General features: G+C 43.9%; 2 protein-coding genes across 7 annotated transcripts in view; both read right to left on the minus strand.

Annotated features, from left to right (window-relative positions):
* Positions 1 to 2268, minus strand: part of CRMP1 (collapsin response mediator protein 1) — a 36008-nt gene extending 33740 nt beyond the window's left edge. Inside the window, exon 1 of the mRNA XM_082238536.1 lies at positions 1841 to 2268. Within this exon, the coding sequence (XP_082094662.1) occupies positions 1841 to 2221 (381 nt within the window). The 5' untranslated portion in view covers positions 2222 to 2268. The remainder of the gene's footprint in view (positions 1 to 1840) is intronic.
* JAKMIP1 (janus kinase and microtubule interacting protein 1) overlaps positions 1 to 24836 on the minus strand; it is a 327688-nt gene that overhangs the window by 231690 nt on the left and 71162 nt on the right. For 4 of the 6 annotated variants that reach the window (XM_082238525.1, XM_082238526.1, XM_082238523.1 and 1 more), the window contains 3 exons: positions 18579 to 18644; positions 16550 to 16594; positions 6792 to 7584 (listed from right to left, as the gene is read on the minus strand). In XM_082238525.1, the coding sequence (XP_082094651.1) occupies positions 7552 to 7584; positions 16550 to 16594; positions 18579 to 18644 (144 nt within the window). In that variant the 3' untranslated portion in view covers positions 6792 to 7551. Of the gene's footprint in view, positions 1 to 5434; positions 7585 to 16549; positions 16626 to 18578; positions 18645 to 24836 lie in introns of those variants that run through there. The other 2 variants (XR_014223631.1, XM_082238524.1) reach the window with 2 other exon arrangements.

Below are 24836 nucleotides of genomic sequence, written 5' to 3' on the forward strand. Positions count from 1 at the left end.
AAGTTGGTGGACATGATTAATTTAGGTCCATTAATTTCAGTGGGTCTGTAATATTATGAAGAAACAGATCCTGGATATTTAGAGGGTGGATTGCAATGGCAGGCAAGTCCAACCAGCCTATTTGGTGAGCAGATTATGGGATGTTTGGACTGTTATAAGCTTGGCTAACTGCAGTCACAATGGGTTTCAGTAGGGATAGCGGGAAACATCTTTCCCTTTAATTTCCCGCCTGCCAAGAACAAATTATGGCCTTGAAAAAGTGATACATTTCTGGAGGCTTCAATATCTGGAAGAATTCCAATAATGACCTTGCTCAAAAGGTTTTGCTACAATTTTACATTCTTCCCTTTCTCCAGAGTTCATTGCAATGCACAGCTGAAGACATACAGATGTCGGCAGGTCACAAATCACTAGCAAGTTTTCTTGTACAATAATAAAACAATGCCATTCTTTCAACAGCTTCCATTTCTGATCAAATCCTTGAAAGACAATTGATTTTTCATTTGGGGGAGGAGATAACTGTAAATATCTGGATGCATACGAATGATATTAGTGTATGTGAACTAACCTTCCCAAGTCTTGCATGCCATGACAACTGAACGCTAGATGTTCTTCCTTAACAAAAGGTTACTAGGCAGCCAATCAAGACGGGTTTCTTGATCAGCTCATTAGTCATTGTCCCCCCCCACCCGCTCGCAACCCCCATAACCAAACTTGACTGAGTGTTTCGATGCTCCAGTGACTCCAAATAGAAATTAGCTAAGTGCTCAGCTTTTCTGAAAGAAAGGTCAAGCAGAGCACAGAGAAGCCATTGCCCATTGATGAGCTCAGAAAAGCTGGAACTGCACAACCAGAACTCCAGATGAAGACTGTTTGACTTTATAGAATTCAAAAATTCTTGAATTTGCAGGGCTTGCAACTGCTTGAGCTACTACCTAAACTGTTAGTCATAGAGGTAAGATACAGTGCTTTAAAAGAGACTGTTCCCCAACACACATGTATGGCAGCCGTGCAGAGATAAGTTGATGTAAGTAATCATGGAAAGGGAAACTGATACTGACACATTTCAGTCACAGGGCATTAATATTCAGAGCATCTGCACACAAGTTCTTAGCACCTACATGCACATCTGACTACCCTAGGTGAGCAGCCTCCACTGAATAGCTTTCTTCCAGACTTGCAAAGGAAGGGGATTGCTGGCTATCGTTGGCTGTAGGCATCCTATCTTCAGAGATAGGGGACTGCAGCTCCGGGGGTGAAGTCAAGACCCTGCATTAGCAGCCCGGAAGCGACCTCCCATTGATGCAAGCCTGGGCAGTGTGTATATGGAGGTCTTGGCTGTCCAGATGGCAAGACACCCCCCCTCTAGACCTCTCTGATGTGGTCCATCATTAAGATATGGCTGTTTTGTATTAGTGAGCACTGTGGGTTTTATTGAATTTGCATGCTGAATTGCTTTGACTGTCACTCAGAGACCTTTGGTTATGAGACGACAGCTAGACAGAGAAGCAAATAAAATCAGATTTCAGCGGGGAAACACTTTTTGCGTATATTCCTGACATGCTAGCTAAGGGCCAAGTTACGTTTGATGAGCGGGAGAGATCGCGATGCCCGCATTTCCCCCCGCATTCCTCCTCGAGAGACATCCTTTGCAGCCCCGGAGAACCCAGCCCGCCGCTCCCCGCTCTCCTCCTCGGGCGCTGGCTTGGCCTGGCTGCTGCTGCTGCCGGCGCTGCCGGGCCTGGCGCGGGTCTCCTCCCCGATTCCGCAGCGAGCCCTGCAGGGGGAGCCGCGACTGGGGCGGGCGGCGCCTGCTGGGCCTGGGCAGCCCCGCGCTTACCTTGCCATTGTGGGCGCCGCGCGGCGGCTCCTTGCCGGCCGGGTAGCGGATCTCGACGCCGGGCGCGCGGGCCTCCCTGTCGCCGCTGGGCGAGCTGACCACCGAGCCCGAGATCTCGCTGACGTCGCTGGCCGTCTCGCTGTAGCTGTCTCCGAGGGGGCCGTCCAGCAGGTCGTGGCGGCTGCCGCTGCGCGGGGTGCGCGAGCCCTTGCGGCCCACGCTGTAGGCGTCGAAGTCGATGGTCTTGTTCTCGTAGGCGCCCTCCACCGAGGCGAACATGCCGCCGTACTTCTGGCGGGGCGTCTGCGCCGTGGTGCCCGGCCGCGCCAGGTAGACCGGCAGGTCGTCCTCCGTGTTCCAGATCCGCTTCCTCTCGGCCATCCTGGCGCCACGGGGCGGGGGCCGCACGCACGGCCCGCGGGGCCCTTCGCGCCTTGCCAGGAGAAGCCGCCCGCCCGAGCGCTCCTCTTCCCCTGCCCGGACCGACCCTCGCCCGCCCGCCCGGAACACGTGAAAGAAAGTACAAAGGACGAGGCGGCGGGGAGGGGGCTGGAGAAGCGGCGCGGGCGAATGGGAAGCGGCGAGCCCAGGCGGCGGCGGCGTCAGCAGGGATTGCAGCGCCGCAGCCCGGCCCGGATCGGAGGCGGAAGGTCGCGCGCAGAAGCAGCGCACGCCGAGGGCCGCGCAGCCGGGCGCCCCCAGCCTCGCCTCTCTCCAGTGGAGGGGCTTCCCGGACGCCGAGCGCAAGGCCAGGCCGGCGCACCTCCAGCCTCCAGGGAGCGGCAGAGGCGGCGGGGCAGTGGCTGCCCCGGGAGGGCGGGCGGGCGGGAGGAAGGACGGAGGAAGCCGCGGGTCGCCGGCAGCCTCGTGGGGAAGGGGCGGTCTCGGCCCGGCCCCGCCCCTGCGCGCCCAGGGAGCTGTCCGTTCAGCACCACGGAGCAGCCGCCGCCGCCGCCGCCGGGGAGCGAAGGGCCGGCCGAGAAAGAGCTCTGGGTTGCCCAAAGGCAAGGGAGGGGGGGCGCAAAAGTCACGCCTCTGCAGTGGCTGGGAGCCCGCGGTCTCTCGGCCTTCCCCAGGCCGCTCCTCCGCTCTTGTGGGTCGCTATTAGAAGGGTTAGCGGAGCGCCCAGTAGGGCCTGGAGGGGAGAAAGACGGAGAGAGCCTGCGAGAGTTGCAGGAGGAAAAAGGGAAAAAAGGAGGGAGGGCGGGAGGAGGCAGAAGGGGAAGCAACCAGCGCAGCAAGGAAGGCAGACGGAGGACTGATCGAGGAGAAAGCGGGCAGGCGAGGCCGAGTAGACCCGACGCTGATGGCTGCGGAACCATGGGTACCAGGGGCATGGGTGCCATGCAGCGTGCACGGCCTTGGCACCGAAATTTGTGGGTGCCCAGCCCCTTTATGGGGAATTTTGTGGGTGCTCGGGCGCCCATGCTGCAGAGGAAGTCACGAGCGGAGAACAAGAAGCAAACTGTTCGAGTTTCTGGTCCATGCTCTCCCGGCTTGGGAGGCGCGGATACAGATTCTTGCCATTCTGCTTTCTAAACGTGACTATTGACAGTTCCGCAGACTGTATCCCGCAGTCAGATCTAGCTTCGGGTAGGTGGGAATAGCCAATTTTCTTTCAGTTTTTGATAATCATGCAAAAAATGCAGGCATGTGGATGGAACAAATGAGGGGCAAAACGGTGTCTTCTTCAAATATTAAATTATTAGTTTCCTTTGAAAAATTACTTCATGTCAGCCAGTCTTTTGTATTCACAGCAGAAACCAATGCATGCTTACTCAGAAGTCAATCTCATTATGTTCAGTTGGGCTTAGCTGCCTTCCCAGGGTCTCTATAAAATTAATCTAAAGATTGAATATTGGAGGCAACTTATCTTACGTATGTGTGGACACTGCAAGGCAGCACACAATGAATACTAGGGCAGGATGGCTTGCTTTGTACTATTTCCAACTATATATATTTTACATTTTATTTCTTTCCATTAATCTGTTGGAGATAAATGTGTTGTACATGATCCTTTCCCCCAAGCATTTTTTCCTCACAACAATCCTAGGCTAGACTGTGACACTCTGGTTACAGCACTCTCTCACCAGGAAGGCTTACCTACAGCCATTTTATTATCTTTCACCTTGCCCCCAAATTCTTGCCCTCTAGTACAACCACACCATAGGCGGACATACGATCCAATTTCTGAACATCTCCACCAACACCTTGGGGAAGCATATATTATATTATCTTTTAGGTATTGGATTCGGAAGTGTGCCGATGTTTGAGGAGGCCCTGAACCAGGTGCCTTCAGGGGGCTTCTCTGCCCCTGCCATCCCACTGCTCTCCCTCCGTGCTAGCTGGATGGATGGGAGGCAGGCAGGTGATGGCACAGAGGTTGGCTGGCAGATGCTACAATGGGCTAGCTAGCTCCCCTGACGTTCCAATAGCCTGTCATTTTATTTTTTAAAAATTGCTAATCCCAAGGGAAGAGAGGCAAGGAGATCTGCCTATCAGATGCCAGCTCTGCATGGGGCCATTTGGGTTGAACAGTTCCACTGATTCAATTAAGGCATTTTCATTTACTCGGGGATTTTAATAATTTGCATTTTATGTATTGGAACAATGCTATACTTTAAAAACCCTGGGAATAAGTAATATCTGTGTTTCTTAATAGTTGAACGTCATTACTGTTCCTTGTTTTAATTTGCATTGTAAACTGTTCTGGAATAAATACTTTATTTATTGATGTCTCATATTTACCGTATATCCTGCCTCTCCTCCATCACGGAACCCAAGTGCCATACATATGCTTTCCAGCCATAAGATGAAGAGCTGTACATACTTACCTTTAAAAATAATATAAAAAATTGCCTACCTGGTATGAAAGTTGTAGACATTGTGCAACAGGGGGATAGGCAGCTACTATTAAGGAAGGACTAGAAGAACCACTGTGCAGACTTGCATTAGGAATTCTGCCAGGGTGTTATGTATAACTTTGTAAATAAAGTCAACATCATCTGCATGGAGCCTGAATTCAGCAGTCAAGATGCAACAGATAAAACAATAAGGGTCCCCCCTCTCCAAGGTTCATGGCTCAGCAGAGATCTGATTTCAAGTTGAAGTCCAACCTGCATTCACCACGACTCAGTTTTGCCAATTCAGGAAGCAACCAATTGTTGCAAGAAGAAGAGGAGGAGTTTGGACTTGATATCCCACCTTTCAATCCCCTTAAGGAGTCTCAAAGCGGCTAAGAATCTCCTTTCCCTTTCTCCCCCACAATAAACACTCTGTGAGGTCAGTGAGGCTGAGAGACGTCAGAGAAGTGTGCCTAGCCCAAGGTCACCCAGCAGCTGCATGTGGAGGAGCGGAGACGCGAACCCGGTTCACCAGATTACGAGTCCACCACCACTACACCATATAACAACAATACGGTGGTTCAATCATATTGAAGGGTTGGTTTAAAAAATAATAATTCTAGAATAATGCTCCAAATCAGCTAAACATTTTTCTTCAACCTTTAGTCTAAGGTTCTTTACTCTCATATACAGTGGTACCTCGGGTTACATACGCTTCAGGTTACAGACTCCGCTAACCCAGAAATAGTACCTCGGGTTAAGAACTTTGCTCCAGGATGAGAACAGAAATTGTGCTCCGGCGGCGCAGTGGCAGCGGGAGGCCCCATTATCTAAAGTGGTGCTTCAGGTTAAGAACAGTTTCAGGTTAAGAACGGACCTCTGGAACAAATTAAGTACTTAACCCGAGGTACCACTGTATAATGCTTTTGTAACATACCTGCTTCTCAAGTTGCCCAATAACATTTTCTGCAGAGTATAGACTTCTAGATTTTTAAGCAAAAACACACATTTTACTTGTGCTTGTAAGCTGATTCCCAAAGCTGCAATTAAAACTTTTGAGGCTGATATAATAAGCTTTATTCAAGGCTAATTTTTTTTTCTTGTGAACAACACTGCCAATGAGTTACTATTTCAGATTACTTCTCACAGCCCTTTTTGTGACAAGAACATATTTCTTGGCGGATTTGTTATTGTACTATATCCACCACTGCATAGATAATTCCATTTTCCATTTTTAATATAAAGTTGTCCAATCCTACTTTTCCCATGTAGGTCATGCTCAATTCAAAGTTTGCAGGTTGTTGGTTTAATAAGTTCATATTAATAGCACTGTACTTCTGTCTTTGGTGGTGGGGGATGGATATTTCAACAAGTTTTTTAAATAAAAAAAATCACCCCCCCTCTCCCAACATCACATGAATTTAACCACTTTGAGATCATTTTTGACTTAGCATGATTGTTGCATGTTTTCTATATTTCTAGATTGGTATTATGAAAATATTTTTGCATTTGATTCTTAACTCTTTTTTTAGGTTATTGCTTTTCCTTTAGCTAGCTTTGTACTTTTTAATGGCTAAGAAGATTTATCCTGTTCTTTGCAGTTCATCATTAATTAGAGTTAAATCTATGTGTAACTAATTAAACCCGATTCAAAAAGTTATTTGAATTCATCCAAGAAATACTCCTAATATCCCATATGGCTATCTTTGAACAATCTTTCGTCAAGAAACATTCCCAATAAGAGATTGTTTTATTTTTTTGCTATTGTAACTTTTCTTAAAGGTGAAGAAAGTGTATCTCTATTACCAATGCTGTAAAAATACATACATCACATTTTCTTCTGTGCCAAACATTGTGTGTCTTCATATTTTAACCCATCCTCATTTTTTTGTTTGACTAGAACTTTTTAAATATACTGTAAATGGTCAATATTGTAAATCCATATAAATGGGGTTATGGCCAGGTTTTTCCCTACCCTGGAAGCATTAAGGTGCTCTATTTAACAGGTTGTGTTTCTTTGAATGTTTCTTTCAGTAATCATTCTTTCATCCTCAGTTTTTCTATCTCCAAACTACACAACAATTTAAACTTCAACTGAGTGTTTTCCCCCCTCTCATTTCATCATAGTAGGCTTGTCCAGAATTTTAGTTGTTAATACTCAACTTCCCCAGTCAAACACTTTCCAGAAACTAAATTTTGTTTCTGAGATCACGATAATCTCTTTGCAAGCATTTCAGTTTTCACAGAACTTCTAAGTCCTTCTTCTTGTAACACAGGAGTTGCCCCGATCCGTCTGGCCATTCCCTCCTCCTGGAGTCGTTTCTCCCTTTCTTGGTAACGTCCAGTCTTTGCAAGTTGGAGTTAGCTTTATCAAAGGGAAATCTGAGTTCTTTAATTTGTTCCGTTCTTGTAGTAGCTCTCACTCTAGACTGAACCAGCACTGCTTCTTTGCACTGAAAGCTCCAGCGCAGATGTCTTTATGTGAAACGAAGACTGTGCTTTTGAGATCATGCAACTGGGTACAAAAAAGTAGGTGACTAACAATAACACTCACAGAGGTAGACATAGTTCAGACTGCTGTCAATAATGGCCCCTGCATTTTTATTCATTGTTTTGTATATAAATATAATAAATAATAATAAATAATTTACTTGTCTCAAAAGTGCACTAAGTTTCTTAGTGTGTGCTGGCTTATATCAACTTATCAAATAATTCCAGTTTATAGCTATAATTTTATAAAATACCTAGAGGAACCCAAATAGCCCACAGCTTAACATATAAATACAAACAGTTGCAAACTGCATCAAGGAAAAATAAAGAGACTTTGACTTCGAACTGCTTGTACAGTTTTGAAATTTGCACACAAATTCATTGGTTCAATCCAAAGGCCCTTTTCATACCCTAAGGAAGAGAGAGAATATAACAGATAGCAAGTAAGTTCATTGTTATGCACAATTTGAAAAATCTTTTAGGCTTCTTTCTTCTAATATACCGTATTTTTCGCTCTATAACACGCAGATTTTTTCTCCTAAAAAGGAAGGGGAAATGTCTGTGCGTGTTATGCAGCGAATGTGTGGTCCCTGGAGCCGAAAAATGAGGCAAAAATCAAACCGCGCTTCAGGGAGAAGGGAGCTCCGTGAGAGAGGAAGTTGCTGCTTTCCTGCATTCTGCCTCAGGGTCTTACTGCCCGCCCTCTCTGTTTCGTTACTGTGTTTGCTCAAACGGAACAAAGAGCAGGGGAAGCCCCTCCCCTCCAGGCAAGTAGAGGGGGAAGCAGAGCGTCCGTCCTTCTATCCTCTCCCTGCTCCGGAGGAACAATGTTTGTGAAGGGAAGAGAGATTACAGGTTCGGCTTAAAATTCTGATTTGACTTCCTGCTTTTTGTTTTTGGAGACACACAGCATTCAAATATGCTTTCTTCCATTTATTTTTTTTTTTTTTATAATAATTTTTATTACATTTTTTCCAAATTACATAGAGAACAAAAAAAAAAAGACAGAGCTAAAGACAAAAAGGAAGAAAAAACAGAAAATCTCAACCATTTCAACAACTTATTTCAAATTTCCTTTGGACTTCCCCACATCTCCCACATGAGTGCATTCTTAATAATAAAATTTGCCAGCAAATTATACCCTTATTTCATGTGTTTCTTTACATTTTCAATTGCAATTTAAGTTTAAATCTCTTATTCTCCAATTACTCTAAATATATAACATAATATCCTTTTTACCCGTTTAAACTTTGATTCTTTCATGAATATTGTCAGTTTCATAGATAATAAAATTTCATTGCTGGGGCTAACGTTCCCAATCATACGACGTCTTATGTTTCATACAACTTATAATACTTCTGCAAATAGTCTTTAAATTTTTTCCAGTCCTCCTCCATTGCCTCTTCTCCCATGTCTCGGATCCTTGCAGTCATCTCGGCCAGTTCCATGTAGTTCATCAATTGCGTCTGCCACTCCTCCAGTGTGGGCAAATCTTGGGTCTTCCAATGCTTGGCGATAAGAATTCTTGCTGCAGTTGTAGCATACATAAAAAAAGTTCTATCCTTTTTTAACACCTTCTGGCCGACAATGCCCAGAAGGAAGGCCTCTGGTTTCTTGGGGAAGGTGTACTTAAACACCTTTTTTAACTCGTTATAAATCATTTCCCAAAAGGCCTTCAATCTTGGACAAGTCCACCAGAGGTGAAAGAATGTCCCTTCAGCCTCCTTACATTTCCAACATTTATTGTCAGACAAATGGTATATCTTAGCAAGTTTGACTGGGGTCATGTACCACCGGTATACCATTTTCATAATGTTTTCTTTCAAGGCACTACATGCCGTAAATTTCATACCGGTGGTCCATAACCTTTCCCAGTCTTCGGACATAATATTGTAACCAATGTCTTGAGCCCATTTTATCATGGCTGACTTAACTGTCTCATCCTGAGTGTTCCATTTAAGCAGCAAGTTGTACATTCTCGATAATACCTTGGTCTTTGGTTCTAACAACTCTGTCTCAAGTTTCGATTTTTCCACCTGGAATCCTACCTTTTTATCTAGCTTAAAAACCTCATTAATTTGGGCATAGTGTAGCCAATTTTGCACCTTATCCTTTAGTTTTTCAAAGCTCTGCAACTTCCAATTACCTCCAATGTTTTCTATTATTTCCCAATATTTTGGCCAGTGTGCCTCCATATTGGCTGTTTTCCGAGCTTTGGCCTCTATTGGTGAAATCCACCTCGGAGTTTTACTTTCCAATAAGTCTTTGTATTTTTTCCAGACCATATATATTGCTTTCCTGACAATATGGTTTTTGAACATTCCATATGTTTTCCCCTTGTCATACCACAAATACGCATGCCAACCTAACGAATTGTTAAAGCCTTCCAGATCTAGGACATCAGTGTTTTCCAATAAGATCCAATCCTTCATCCAGCAGAAGGCCGCAGCTTCATAATATAACCTTAAGTCCGGCAGGGCAAACCCCCCTCTCTCCTTTGCATCAGTTAATATTTTAAACTTTATTCGGGGCTTTTTGCCCTGCCAGACGAACCTAGAGATATCCCTCTGCCACTTTCCAAAACATTCCACTCTGTCCACGACCTGCAAGGCTTGAAACAGAAACAACATTTTTGGCAAAACGTTCATTTTTATAACTGCAATTCGGCCTAACAAGGATAATTTCAGTCTTGACCAAATTTCAAAGTCTTTTTTAACCTCTGACCAACATTTTTCATAATTATCTTTGAATAGATTCAAATTCTTAGAAGACAGATTGACCCCCAGGTATTTCACTTTTTTAACAATGTTTAGTTCCGTTTCCCTCTGGAACCCCTCTGTTTCAATAGCCGTCAAATTTTTCCCTAACACTTTGGTTTTTTGTTTGTTCAACTTAAAACCCGCCACCCGACCAAATTTCTGAATCAATTCCAAAACTCTTTTTGTACTAGGTTCTGGCTCCTGTAATGTTAAAACCAAGTCATCTGCAAATGCTTTCAGTTTATATTGTTTCGCTCCGACCCGTATTCCTTGTACCTGCCGATCCTCCCTTATCATATTCAGCAAAACCTCCAGAACCGAAATAAACAACAGAGGGGATAGGGGGCACCCCTGGCGTGTTCCTTTTTCAATATGAAGTTCTTCTGTCACCACATTGTTCACTATCAACTTAGCTTTTTGTTCTGAATAGATTGCCTCTATTCCATTCTCAAACCCCCTTCCCACTCCCATCCCTTCCAAGTTTTTCTTCATAAATTTCCAAGAAATGTTGTCAAAGGCCTTCTCCGCATCAATAAAAATTAACACTGCTTTGGTATTAATATTTGTTTGTAAAAGTTCCAAAATATCGATAATGTTCCTAGTGTTGTCAAACAAATGTCTACCTGGGAGGAAGCCTGCTTGGTCCTTATGAATTACTTCATTTAATACTTTTTTAAATCTATTTGCTAAAACATCCGCAAATATTTTATAATCCACATTTAGGAGTGAGATGGGTCGGTAGTTCTTAAGTTGAGTCTTTTCAGTTTCCACTTTAGGTATCAATGTGATGAATGCTTCTTTCCACGTATCTGGTGCCCTCCCTCCCCCCATAATCTGGTTACAAACCTCCATTAATGGTTGTATCAAGTAGTCTTTTAAAGTCTTATAATATTTGGAGGTGAGTCCATCAGGGCCTGGAGATTTGCCTAGCTGCATATTCTGAATGGCATCCTCAATTTCCTGTTGTGTTATTTTACAGTTCAAGATTGATCTCTTTTCTTGTGATATTTCTGGAAGGCCCTTTTCTTTCAAAAATTGTTCTATCTCAGTCGCATCCTCGGATCCTTGTGTATACAATTTTTTAAAATATTTCTGGAAGCACTTTCTAATTTCTCCCGGTTTCTGAATGTTCTTTCCTTCAACTTCTAGATTGGTAACGTAATTTAATTTTTGTCTCTTTTTCAACTGCCAAGCTAGCAGTTTCCCACATTTATTCGCCGACTCAAAGGATCTTTGTTTCATTTGTTTAATCTTCCATTCCACTTCTTGATTGATCAGTTTCGCATATTGTGACTGGTGGAATTTAATTTCTCTTAAAGTCTCCTTTGATTTTGGGTTTAATCTTAGTTTTTTCTCACCATCCCTTATCTTCTCCAATATCTTATCCTTTTTACCATTCCAGAACTTTTTCTTGATCGTATTCTGTTGTATCAGAAACCCTCTCATAACAGCTTTACTCGCGTCCCAGATTATTCTTTTTTCCACCGAGGTATTCAAATTAATTTCAAAATAGTCCTTTAAAGCTTTTTGGGCCTTCTTTACAATCTCTTGATCTCTTAATAAATTGTCATTCATTTTCCATCTGAAGGAGTCGGCAGTAGTTAGTCTCATTTCCATTTTCAAAGCGTTATGGTCGGAGCATGTCTTTGGGCAGATTTCTATTTTTGTAGTCTTAGGTGCCAGCCCTCTAGTTGTCCAAATTTGGTCGATTCTTGTCCATGACAGATGGGCCTCAGAAAAGAAAGTTCCTTCTTTACCAAGGGGGTTTCTCGTCCTCCATAAATCAATTAAATCCATATTGTCAGTTAATTCGAAAAAAGTTTTTGGTAGTCTTCCATCTTTGGTCAAATTCTGGTTCTGTGACTTATCCATTAAAGTAGAGACAACCCCATTCATATCTCCCATCATAATGATGTTAGAGTAGTCCAGATAGTCCAGTAATGTCTCATGCAGCTTCTTGTAAAATTCTGATTTCCCCTCATTTGGTGCGTAGATTCCTAATATCAATATTTTCTCTCCTTGGGTCGATATTTCGATAGCCAGGATTCTTCCTTGTTCATCTTTGAACAAGAATTTTGGTGAAAGGTTCTCCTTGGCGTAGATCACCACGCCTCTCTTTTTAACTCTGTCTGATGAAATAAATTCTTGGCCTAGTCTTTTATTTATTAACACCTTCTTGTGTAGCCTGGTCACATGAGTTTCTTGCAAACAGATTATATCCAAATTTTCTTTCTTTAGAATATGGAAGATCCTTTTGCGTTTTTCTGGGGAATTCGCGCCATTAATGTTCCAACTATACAGCTGCAGGGACATCCTGTATCGATCTGTTGTTACTCTTTATTGGGTGTCTTCTTTTTTGTCCGGATCCGAAGGTGGTGGCTCTTTCCCAGACTCAGGTGGTGGCCAAATAGCTGCTGCTCCTTTCTGCAAGTCTTCTCCGTTGTCGTGTAGGAACTTCTGGCTATCCTCTTTCGTTTTGATTTTTATCTTCTTTCCTTTGTATTTGAATGAAAGACCTTGTGGAAACTCCCACCTGTATGGTATTCCGTTACCTCTCAAAAGTCCAGCTAGGTCAGTATAGTTAGATCTGAGATCCAATAATTGCTTAGGGATGTCCTTGTAGATTTGTGCTCTTCTGTCCTGTATCACAAGTGCTTTGTTAAAATGTAGGTCAAGTAGCTTGTCTCTCTCCTGTTTAGTCCTTAAGATGATCAAACAGTCTCTAGGCCTGTCCTTTCCGACAACTCTTCCCAATCTAAATGCCGTTGTTATTTTAAAGTCTGTGTCTTCATTAATACCCCAGAATTTAGAGAATTCTGCTGTTAGAAAGCCTGTCAAGTCCTCTTTCTCAATCTCTGGGATAGAGCGTAATCTCAGATTATTTTCCTTGTTTCGCAGTTCCACCAAAGACAGGTAGGCCTGCTGGTCTGTAATATGTTTGTGGAGGGGTCTTACCTCTCCTTTCAGTTCCTCCACTCCTTTTGCTGCGGCCTCTGCTTTTTGGTTCGCAGCCTCCGCCAGTTTTCGATTTTCAGATGTTGCGTCGTTTAGATTTCCAATGTCTTGTGAGTGCTTAGCCACCTGTTCTGAAAGTTTGGTAATTGAGGATGTGGCTAAATCAATTTTTGCAGTTTGGTCATCCACTTTTTTGTTCAAAATTGCAAATTGTTGTAGCATTTCCTCTAACAAAGTGTTAGACCCTCCAGATGCCATATCCTCACCTGTTAATTGTTCAGCTTCTTCAGCTAGAGTTGTTGGCGAGGGTGCAGTCTGCAAGACGACAGGGACTGAAGATCTACGTCCCTGAGAAAATAGGGTTGTTTGTGTCAGTTTGCCTTTCCCTGCCTTCGACGCAGCTCTTGTTTTTACTCTGTCGCACATTCCCCACCTGTCTTTGGATTCAAGGTCAGGCTGTCAAAAATTTCCTGGGAAAGGCAGGCCTTGGAGTAAACAACCAAACCACAGAGAGACAAAGCAAAGTTGGTTCCCAGGAAATTGTAAATCCCAAACTCCACTAGAGGGAGTACTGTAGCAGTTCAGGAAGGAAGAAACAAAGTTTCAGTCGCCATTAAAGTTCCTGCAATTAAGTAAATTAACAATAGTCTTTGGGGAAGACCTTTTCCCTCAAGCAGAGCTCTCACAATGTTGCCACAAGTCTCTTAAAAGGTGCAAAGTACAGTTGTTAAATTGTATCCAACAGTGATGCCTCTAAATAACCATTTCAGATTTGTAAGTGTATCTGCAAAACAGCCTTTTGTCCCGCTGCAAGTCCGGGGCTTGGGTTTTTAAAGTCTTTAGAATTTTTTAATAAGTTTAGCAGAGGAGGAAGTCCCCATAAAGAAAGATAGAATCAGTCCCAAAGAAATAAAAGTAACTTGCCTTTCAGTTTCCAGCTTCTCTAAGCGTATGATTTCTCTTGGTTTAAAGCCCTTCTGTGCTGCTTCCAGCCTGTCAAATCCTTTGCCTTTGATCACTAAGCACCATCGGGAGACGGACTTCCTTTTTCTCGTCTCCCGCTTTCAGCCAAATTCTTAAATTTTGTAATCCAATCTCAGGTAGGTCTTACTCACGAGTAGTTGGTCTGTAATCCAATGTAGAAGGAAGAAAGGTCGGCGCTCATCCGTAACAGCCGCGCGGCTTCACTCCCGCAGAAAGAGCGATGAATCCACAGCACCGCTTCCCCTCCGCGCTTCCGGAGCCCCTTACGGGGTCCCTTCTTCGTTTTGGGGGTTGCTCTTGGTGCCCGCCGGATCCCACGGCCACGAGCTCACTCTGCTCGTGGTTTTTCTTAGTGGGTCGTCGCTTTGCCGCAGCGAACGACCCTTTTCTGCGGAGCCCCTCTTCGCAGCGCAAAGAGGACCGCCATTACTTGTTTCGCGCCGCCTCCGGAAGTCTCCAAATATGCTTTCTTCCATTTAAAGAGGGAGAGAGAGAGAGAGAGAGCACACGCTGGCTGGCTTGTGTGGGTGGGTGGGGGGAAACTTTTGCCTTCCTTTCCTCACGTTATAGCCCTCTCCTGCATTCTTAGCCTTCTGTGTTTTTCCTTCCCTCCCCACTTAAAATGTGGTTACAAAGCATGGATCCACATGGATCCTCAGGATCTTTGCATTGGGTCACCCCAAATTCACCATCAGAGCACACAGCATGTCCATGGATACAGCCTGCCCCCCCCCAAAAAAATCACGCACCCACTGTTGCCTGGGGCTGCAATGGTGCAAAAACGTGGTTACAAAGCATGGATCCACATGGATCCTCAGGATCTTTGCATTGGGTCAGCCAAAATTCCCCATCAGAGCACATAGCATGTCCATGACTACAGCCTGTCCCCCCCAAAAAAAAATCACGCACCCACTGTTGCCTGGGGCTGCAATGGTGCAAAAACGTGGTTACAAAGCATGGATCCACATGGATCCTCAGGATCTTTGCATTGGGTCAGCCAAAATTCCCCATCAGAGCACATAGCATGTCCATGACTACAGCCTGTCCCCCCCAAAAAAAATCACGCACCCACTGTTGCCTGGGGCTGCAATGGTGCAAAAACGTGGTTACAAAGCATGGATCCACAGGGATTCTCAGGATTTTTGCATTGGGTCACCCCAAATTCACCATCAGATCACATGTCTGTGGCCACAGCATGAAGCACAAAAATGATACGTCCACTGTTTCATTCAGAATATTTTTTCCCTTGTTTTCCTCCTCTAAAAACGATGTGCGTGTTATGGTCAGGTGCGTGTTATAGAGCGAAAAATACGGTATGTCCAAAGTTGACACGGCAAAATTTTTTCTTAGATATTAAAAAGTAATTAATTGGTAAGATAATCTAATTTAAGAACAAATAGATACAGGAATTGATCCTGCACCTTTTTTGCAGTACTCCTGAGACAAGCAAGTTGGATTAGACTAGATGAACCTTTGGGGTTCCTTCCAACTTTACAATTCTATGATGTTTGAAAGCCAGCTATACAACCAAGAGTGCCACATATTACTGTTCAAAAGTAATTCCTCCTAATGTGCTACTGATCTTTATAAAGGGGGACAGGCTGGGGACTGATATGTGTCAAAATCCCCAGCAAACTACTTTCCAGTGTGTTGCTAATTAACAGCTACTAGCTATCAAACACCGGATGCGGGTGGCACTGTGGGTTAAACCACAGAGCCTAGGACTTGCCGATCAGAAGGTCGGTGGTTCAAATCCCCATGACAGGGTGAGCTCCCGTTGCTCAGTCGCTGCTCCTGTCAACCTAGCAGTTCAAAAGCACGTCAAAGTGCAAGTAGATAAATAGGTACCACTCCGGTGGGAAGGTAAACGGCGTTTCCGTGTGTTGCTCTGGTTCGCCAGAAGTGGCTTAGTCATGCTGGCCACATGACCTGGAAGCTGTACGCCAGCTCCCTCGGCCAATAAAGCGAGATGAGCGACGCGACCCCAGAGTCGGTCACGACTGGATCTAATGGCCAGGGGTCCCTTTACCTTAGCTATCAAACACATACTATATAGTACTAATTGTGAGAATTACCTTGTGCAAGCTAAGCCACGACAAACACAGCACTGATTTTTTATCAATGTGGCAGCACACACATTCCTTAAGAGGCAAATGCAGATCGGCATGGAGCCGTTAAAAAAATCTGGCACCATGTAGAAAGCTTTTTTGTGTTTGTGTGTTTGTATTTTTAAGAGCTGTCTCACTCTTGAGCAGGCTAGACTCTTATTATCCAAAATCATCTGGCTTCCCAGGGTTCCTTCACTTGACTCCTGCACCAGACTTTTGCCCCAGCAGAGATTCTTAGCTCACCTCCATGCTGAAGTAAAAGTGACCAGAGCTTGAACAAAGCTAAGCAAGACCCATAGGGGTTAAAAATACGAATCTCCTCTGAAAAGTAATTTTCTCCTATAAAAGGGTTCTCTTTTAAAGGAGTTACAAAGGGATACATATTATGAACCAATTCAGTTGCATTCTCAAACTCTTAGTACAGAATTTATGGGTAGCATTGAAGATCTAGAGTTTGGTCTTTTTCATTTCATATTTCAGCCTTTTATGGACATTCCCAAAAGGAGATCTTTAAAAATTAACAAAATCTAACAACATATTAGCTTTGTAAAAGAAAATAATAATACCAACCATATATCCTTTCGCTGTAGATTCATCAAGACCACAGGATGAATGCTAATGAGAAAAACAGAAAAAGAAACAAAAACTATAAAGTAAGGTCAAAAAGAAAAGAAGAAAAAGAAGAAAAAATGATGTAAGATATGCAATATTGATTCAGTGGTATCAAACCTTAGATTGCTAGAACACTATTTTTAAAAATGCAGTGGGCCATACTATACTGCTTTTCATAATTTCCATATGTTTTCATGAATCAGGAGAAATAAATCCATGGATGACAATGTTAGCAATTTCCTAGCAACATTCACATTCCTAAATATGCAATGCTGGCAAATCCCACAGAATGGAACCAGACAAATCTGTCCATTCTAACACTGCAGTCTCTTGGGTGTGCCTTATGTGTGTGTGGGCTAAGACCTGTGTGTTGTTGCACCATCTTGCCCCATACAGAATGGCTTCTTTGTCCCATACAGAAGAGCTGCTTTGCAAAAAGCGTGCAATGCAAGTTCTAGTTCTCCCTGAGCCACCTGTTTTACCTATGACAGGATTGTTGATGTCCTACTTCTACCACATTACAGGTAACTTGCATCTTATGCTCATTATATTTGCACAATTGCAGCTTTACATGGACCACCCAAAATAATTAAATGAATGTCACACATGTGGGGAAAGGAGGCGGGAGAGCGGGGGGAGGAAAATGACCAGCAATCCCATCAGCTATTGAGAGAGTGGCTGGGTGTAGTTGGAGAGTCGGTGGAGTGTGGGGAGAGAGTGGAGGAGGTAGCAGGGAGTTTGGGCGGTGGCTGGAGATAGATTGGAGGAGGCAGGAGAAAGTTGTGGAGGAGTTGGTTGGAGAGACTGCAGAATGGCCCCAAAATGGAGGGCCTCAGCATCAGCTACTGAAAAACCAAAGAAGCAGAGAGTGGTTCCCACGCTGGAAGAGAAGGAGGCTGTGCTGGACTGCTTGAGGGCTGGCGTGGGCCTCGTGGCATGCAAATATGGCTAGAATGAATCCAGCATCCATGCCATCAAGGTGGCTGAGAAGGAGATCTGTGGTGCTGTGGCAGCAAGCAAAGGTGATCACCCACACGCCCTAAAAGGACAATTATCTCCCTCCTGTCCTGTGTACTGGCACTCCAACAAAGAGGCCAAGGTGACTAGAGTAACAATTCTGGGCTGGTTCCACAAGTTATTCATTCCAGAGGTGAGATGTTCTCTCAACGATAAACACCTGGAGTTTAAACCATGGGTAGGCAAACTACAGATCTGGCCCAATCACTTTCTAAATCCGGCCCGTGGACAGTCCGGGAATCAGCGTGTTTTTACATGAGTAGAACGTGTGCTTTTATTTAAAATGCATCTCTGGGTTATTTGTGGGGCATAGGAATTCGTTCATTCCGCCCCCCAAAAATATAGTCCGGCCCCCCATAAGGTCTGAGGGACAGTGGACCGGCCTCCTGCTGAAAAAGTTGGCTGACCCCTGGTTTAGAGTGTTGCTGCTTAGGGACAATGTTCCTGGAGACCCCTTTGCACACCGCAAAGAAGAGGCTATCCCTCTCGCCCCTTCTCTCTCATCCAGCCTCTGGTTCAAGGTATGATTTGCTGCTTCACCCGCTGCTTACACAAAGCTCACCTTCTTCTGAATGATTGGGGAAAACCCAGCCAGATGGGATGAGTATAAATAATAAAATTATGATGGTTGTTATTAACATGATGGATACTGTTCCGGAACTTAACCTCCTCAACTCCCTCTTGTCCTCATATTATCCACTGAAACATCATCCAGCAAGGGAGAGAAGGAAGAAGACAAGTATGTGCAGCATTTTTAAACAGTTTTTTTTTAGTTGTTCTGGCTTTATGTGATTTTGTGTATACGTGTGATAGCCAGGAACATAACCCTCATGTTAGATGCGAGTTAACTAGACTTAGAAGAATTCTAATGACAATGTACATTTTTCCAAAATAGATTAAAATCTGAAGCTAAAAAGAAGTACTGAGAAGACAAGAATTTACAGTATTGATTGGTTTGAGAATAAACTACCTTTTCCTCAATTTCTTTGAGCTGCCGCTTCTGAAGTTCAATTTTCTCTTCTAGCTCTCGAATTCTCTGGAATAAACAGGAAAAACATTTTCCAAGGTAAAAAGGCATTTCCTATAGGTAGTCAAACAATATCCATCTTTCACACACTCGAGAGCAGGGGCTGCCACCATGGTGCCCCAGATGTGCCTGGGCTCCAGTTCCCATCTGCCCCAGCCAGCAGGGCCAATGGCCAGGGATGATGGGACTTGGGAGCCCTGCAACATTTGGAGGGGGCACCAGGTTGGCTATCCCTAAAACAGAGCAACCAACCACCTGAAAAGATTTGAGATCTGCTTCAAAGCTCTGTACTAGAATTCAAAAGATGAACACAAGAACCTTCTAAACCTAACACACTGGACCAAAACTTGACACCGTTTCCTTGTTACTCTTCCACTGAGGTTTGACCAAAGCATAGGCAAAATCACAGCAGAAGCTTTTGAGTTCTTAGGGAAAAACATTTCAAAAAAGAAGCCACTCTAGAAACTGTGTAGTTGGTTAGTTCCTGGGTCCCATGGAGATGAGAGTGAGGAGGAAGCCAGTGCAGACCTGAAGGCTAAGCAGAGCTCCCTATCATTCCCAAATAAAGCTGTTCATGTTTGAGTTTGCCTGAAGTGACTGGAGTCTGTTTCTAAGGATGGCAGCTCAGTGGATTCCTGAAATCAACAGCTTTAGTAGAAGGAAAATTAAACGAAATAACCAAAAATTCCACTTAGATTCCAATCTGCCAAATTCAGAAGGTGATCTCTGCCACAGCTTCTTTTAATGTCCAGTCTCTTAAGCCGTTTATATTTTCAACACTAGGGGCGTGGCCTAGATGGCAGTGCAGATTTTAGTGCCTCTTAACAGTCTCAGGATGAAATAATAAACCTGAAGAGAGTAAACACCCTGATGTACTTAATGTGAGACCAAGCAGATGAAATTCTGCTCTCACTTGAGCAGAGTCAAGATCATCTGAAGAAATATGACAAAGTGATTGGAAGATTGGAGAGGCAGGGGTTCTAGCAACAAGGTAAAACGTAAGACGGGATTAATAATAGATAAATTAATAGGACATGAATTTGCTGAACCAATTACTAAAAGGGATACAAAAATGGGAGACGTGAGGAAGTCAGGAAAATAAGTTAACTAAAGATGAGAAACTAAGAAAGAGGGAATTTTTGTTTTTCTTTTTATATGTGTTTCTTCTTTTTCTATTTTTGTATTTAATGTATGTATTTTTGTATTTTGTAATTTTGTATCTTTTTTGTTTTTTGTATTTTTCTAAACTTTTCTATTGATAAAACCTAATAAAATATTATAAAAAAGGAAGATTGGAGAGGCATTCCGGCGGGCCACCAGGGAATCAGCTGAAAGGCCATCAACATGGGATAAAACATCCCCCCCCCCACTCTCTGGAAGTCCAGTGTAAAAAGTTGAGCTAGGGGTTCTGCCCACTAATCTATGAATGTCTTAAATAATTCTATTTATAGACCATCTAGCCCTGGTGATTTGCCCGGTTTCAAACTATTAATTATCTTTCTAATTTCCTCCTCTTTCACCCTTGGTCACTCCTTTACTTTATCTGGTTTGGTATCATTGGTCTCCCTTCCATAAAATTTACTATGTTGATCGTTAAATATGGATATGAAGTACCAAGACCACTTAGATTTTGCAAAAATAAGTCAATGCAATGGGTCAAGGGGAGAGGGTCAAGGGACAGCAACAGGGCACCCATGGGGGCAGCAGTGCCCATAAAGCAGATAGAAGCCAGAAGCAAAAGGAACAAAGAAGGTTACAACAGAAACTGCCCATGGGAATAATCTAAAAAGTTAACACTCGGAGTCAAGAGGGCAGATGCCTGTAGCGCAAAGGGACGAGAAAACAGAAAATAAAACAGCCCAGCTAAGGATTCTGTGTGCTATATTGCAATAAAAAGGGACAATTTGCAAAGGTATGTTTTACAGGTTCAGCAATCCCATTAACTCTATTTAAATTGAAGTTCAAGAACAGCCTCTTAAAATCTGACTAAAATCTGAGTAGCAACCGTGGAATGTTCAGAACTATTTTGCAGAGTAAAAGCAAGGAAATAAAAAAAAAATGTTTATGTGCTGGAGGAACTTGTTGGGACTAAGAGCATGTGAAGACGTGAGGAAAGTTTTATCAACCATAAAGTCAAGGGACAACAACTAACAGATTGTAAGACCCAACTGGAAGCACTGCAAGGATGTTTTGCAGGTTTGGGTACCGAAGGGGGTGTGAGAGGCTCTCTTGAGTGTAGGACAGTAGCTGAAAGTCTGTTTAGAAGGACAGCTTCTATTTGACAAGATCCTATAGAAATAATCCCCAAGAGTTCCATGATATGGAGCTACAGCAAAGGCCACTGTCTGACAATGAGGAGATCCGATCATCACCACGGAGACAACCAAAGGAGGAAGAACTATAGAAACCTGGCGAGCTGGAGTCTCCACCATCATCCTAATGAACCAGGAGTGGTTGGGAAGTGAGGCCACCACAGCAGATGGACTTGTAAATCTGAAACAGATCCCAAAGGGGGAAGGGATAATACTGGAGCTAAAATGAAACAGGGCGATGTGTTAATTCCTGTGAAGATGAGTGGAAGGAGAAAGCCGGTGTGTACCTGGAGGCCACAGAGTAAGCAGGGCTCCCTTTCTATTATACTGTACTTAAATAAAGGTGTTCATGTTTGAGTTTACCTTCAGGGGTTGGAGCCTGCTTCTAAGCTTCTTGCCTTCATTTTGTTGATGTTGTTTGTTTAGTCGTTTAGTCGTGTCCGACTCTTCGCGACCCCATGGACCAGAGCACGCCAGGCACTTCTGTCCTCCACTGCCTCCCGCAGTTTGATCAGACTCATGCTGGTAGCTTCAAGAACACCATCCAACCATCTCATTCTCTGTCGTCCCCTTCTCCTTGTGCCCTCCATCTTTCCCAACATCAGGGTCTTTTCCAGGGAGTCTTCTCTTCTCATGAGGTGGCCAAAGTATTGGAGCCTCAGCTTCACGATCTGTCCTTCCAGTGAGCACTCAGGGCTGATTTCCTTCAGAATGGAGAGGTTTGATCTTCTTGCAGTCCATGGGACTCTCAAGAGTCTCCTCCAGCACCATAATTCAAAAGCATCAATTCTTCGGCGATCATGTTGATAGCATATCCAAATGTAAGTTCATTACTTTTGGAGCTACAACAGTTTCCCAAAATGTAATCCAACAGATTCATATGTGCAGTGCACTGATATGTGACCTTGACAATGACCTTCGATTTCACTTTTGAGGGTGGCGTCTACCCACAATTTATCCTATGTAAAACTGATCTGGCATGGACACCTGCTTTTAGCTCATTGGCACCATTAATTTATTTTGCTGAAGCACTTTCTGGATGTTGTCCGAACTACTATAATACAAAACTGGAGGTTTATCAAGCAGCTTAGTAGCTCTTGTGACTCATGTAATTCTTATTGGATTTACTTTCATTAACAAATCCATGAAAACAATGTGGTAATTTTAGCACAAGGCAGGTTCAAAAGGACTCCCTAAGCTGCTTATAAACTCAGCTTGAAAACCTTTGAAAGGTTCAGTATGATTTACAAGATATGCCTAAGGAAGAGCTCTTTCAAACAACATCATCCTGCAACTAAACACACGGTCTAGAATACGAAAAGTAAGAATCGCCAGAATGAGAAATATCTTGCAGCTCACAACGGTAAGGAATTCCGCTTTCAAAACAACTGAAGTGGTGCCACTGTTAATGAAAATGCTGAAAGGTGCATAGACAAAAAGGCACGTTTATTTGTTATATAAATGTTATATAATGAAACTGTGAATTAAGATTAAGGTTAGAAATCACTGCTAGGTTTTGCAAACTGGCTGTTCGTCACAGTTGAGAGTTGAAAGACTGGCTTCTTTCATACACAGCAAGCCTCTCTCTCTCTCTCTCTCTCTCTCTCTCTCTCTCTTTCAAGGTCACATTTAGCACAGCTATAGAAACTTTCCTAAGTTCTACCATGATGGAGGAAGTCGCAGATGTTATTTGCATGTCCATCCAAAGAGGGGTGTGTGTGTCTAATTTTTAAAACAAAAGGGATTTATGGATTAGGGAAACCGAACCCTTTCTCTTTCCTTCCATTACTACACTGTGCTCTATCTCTTGAAACACCTTTCTCCAGGCCCAACTCTGATACCAGAAGTGACTCAGGCTAAGCAGAAAGCTGCCTAAATGGAAACAATGGCCTGAGGGGACGCCAGGTGGGGGGGGGGGCTTTAGCTCCGCTCACCCTTTTGTGGTCACAATTATACTGTCTCTCCTTTGAGACATGAGTGGAGCAGATATGGGAACAAGAAATGTGTCCATTAGTAAGTTGCAGTAAAAACGTTCCAAGTTAGTTGTGCAATGTCTGTTGCTTATATTTAGAATGCTCTCTTACCTTGAAGCAAGCAGCCCTCAAGCTTCCTGTACTTCTTCCAGTTTTAGACACACCTCACAGAGGCTTTGGGATGCGGGTGGCGCTGTGGGTTAAACCACAGAGCCTAGGACTTGCCGATCAGAAGGTTGGCGGTTCGAATCCCCGCAACAGGGTGAGCTCCCGTTGCTCAGTCCCTGCTCCTGCCAACCTAGCAGTTCGAAAGCACGTCAAGTAGATAAATAGGTACAGCTCCGGCGGGAAGGTAAACGGCGTTTCCGTGCGCTGCTCTGGTTCGCCAGAAGCGGCTTAGTCATGCTGGCCACATGACCCGGAAGCTGTACACCGGCTCCCTCGACCAATAAAGCGAGATGAGCGCTGCAACGCCAGAGTCGGTCACAACTGGACCTAATGGTCAGGGGTCTCTTTACCTTTACCTTTACACAGAGAGTTGATTATGGAATATCATAGCCCTTTTGTATTCCAACTGCGTATAAGGGCAGGAAATAATTTGACCTTTGTAAGGATGCTGATATATGCAGAATTCATCATGCAAAAGGCTGGACTGGATGAATCCCAAGACGGAATTAAGATTGCCGGAAGAAATATCAACAACCTCAGATATGCAGATGACACAATTTTGATGGTAGAAAAAAACTAAGATCATAGCCACTGGTCCCATCACCTCCTGGCAAATAGAAGGGGAAGAAATGGAAGCAGTGAGAGATTTTACTTTCTTGGGCTCCATGATCACTGCAGATGGTGACAGCAGTCACGAAATTAAAAGATTCCTGCTTCTTGGGAGAAAAGCGATGACAAGCCTAGAGAGCATCTTAAAAAGCAGAGAAATCACCTTGCCGACAAAGGTCCGTATAGTTAAAGCTATGGTTTTCCCTGTAGTGATGTATGGAAGTGAGAGCTGGACCATAAAGAAGGCTGATCGCTGAAGAATTGATGCTTTTGAATTATAGTGCTGGAGGAGACTCTTGAGAGTCCCATGGACTGCAAGAAGATCAAACTTATCAATTCTGAAGGAAATCAGCCCTGAGTGGTCACTGGAAGGACAGATCCTGAAGCTGAGGCTCCAATACTTTGGCCACCTCATGACAAGAGAAGACTCCCTGGAAAAGACACTGATGTTGGGAAAGATGGAGGGCGTAAGGAGAAGGGGACGACAGAGGACGAGATGGTTGGACAGTGTTCTCGAAGCTACCAGCATGAGTTTGACCAAACTGTGGGAGGCAGTGGAAGACAGGAGTGCCTGGCGTGCTCTGGTCCATGGGGTCATGAAGAGTTGGACATGACTAAACGACTAAACAACAACAACAAGAATGCTGCCTGTGGCCCCATGAGATTTTCATTGCACTAACTTGCAGTCTCCTCCCTTCCTTTTCACCATGCACTACCTTCCATCCTCCAATCAATTGTACCTGGTGGAATTTTTGCCATTTATAGCTGTCAGATCACGTGGTAATCACAGACAGATCTTAGCCAATCTCTTCTGCTGGAGAATGGTTAGGTATGCCATTTCACTAATCGGACAGGTACTAATGTGCAGAGCTTTTTCAGACAGTTTTCAAACTATGAATTGGCTAAAAACACTGCAGAGCGAACACTTCTTGTGTCTTCTCCCTCTGGTTTATCAATACCGCACTACAGCCATTAACACACAGGACAGATTAGGACTTTGCAGGTTCCGAGAATGGAGCTTTTTGCTTGCACACGGAGCACGTTTTAAACTGGGACACGGGAACCACTTTTCCAGCAATACAGCATGCACAACTTAAAGATCCCCAACTGAAACTGGACGTTTGAAGGGAAATGTTAGA

The sequence above is a fragment of the Podarcis vaucheri genome (genome assembly GCF_965113315.1).
Source record: "Podarcis vaucheri genome assembly, chromosome: 9".
NCBI lineage: Eukaryota > Metazoa > Chordata > Lepidosauria > Squamata > Lacertidae > Podarcis > Podarcis vaucheri.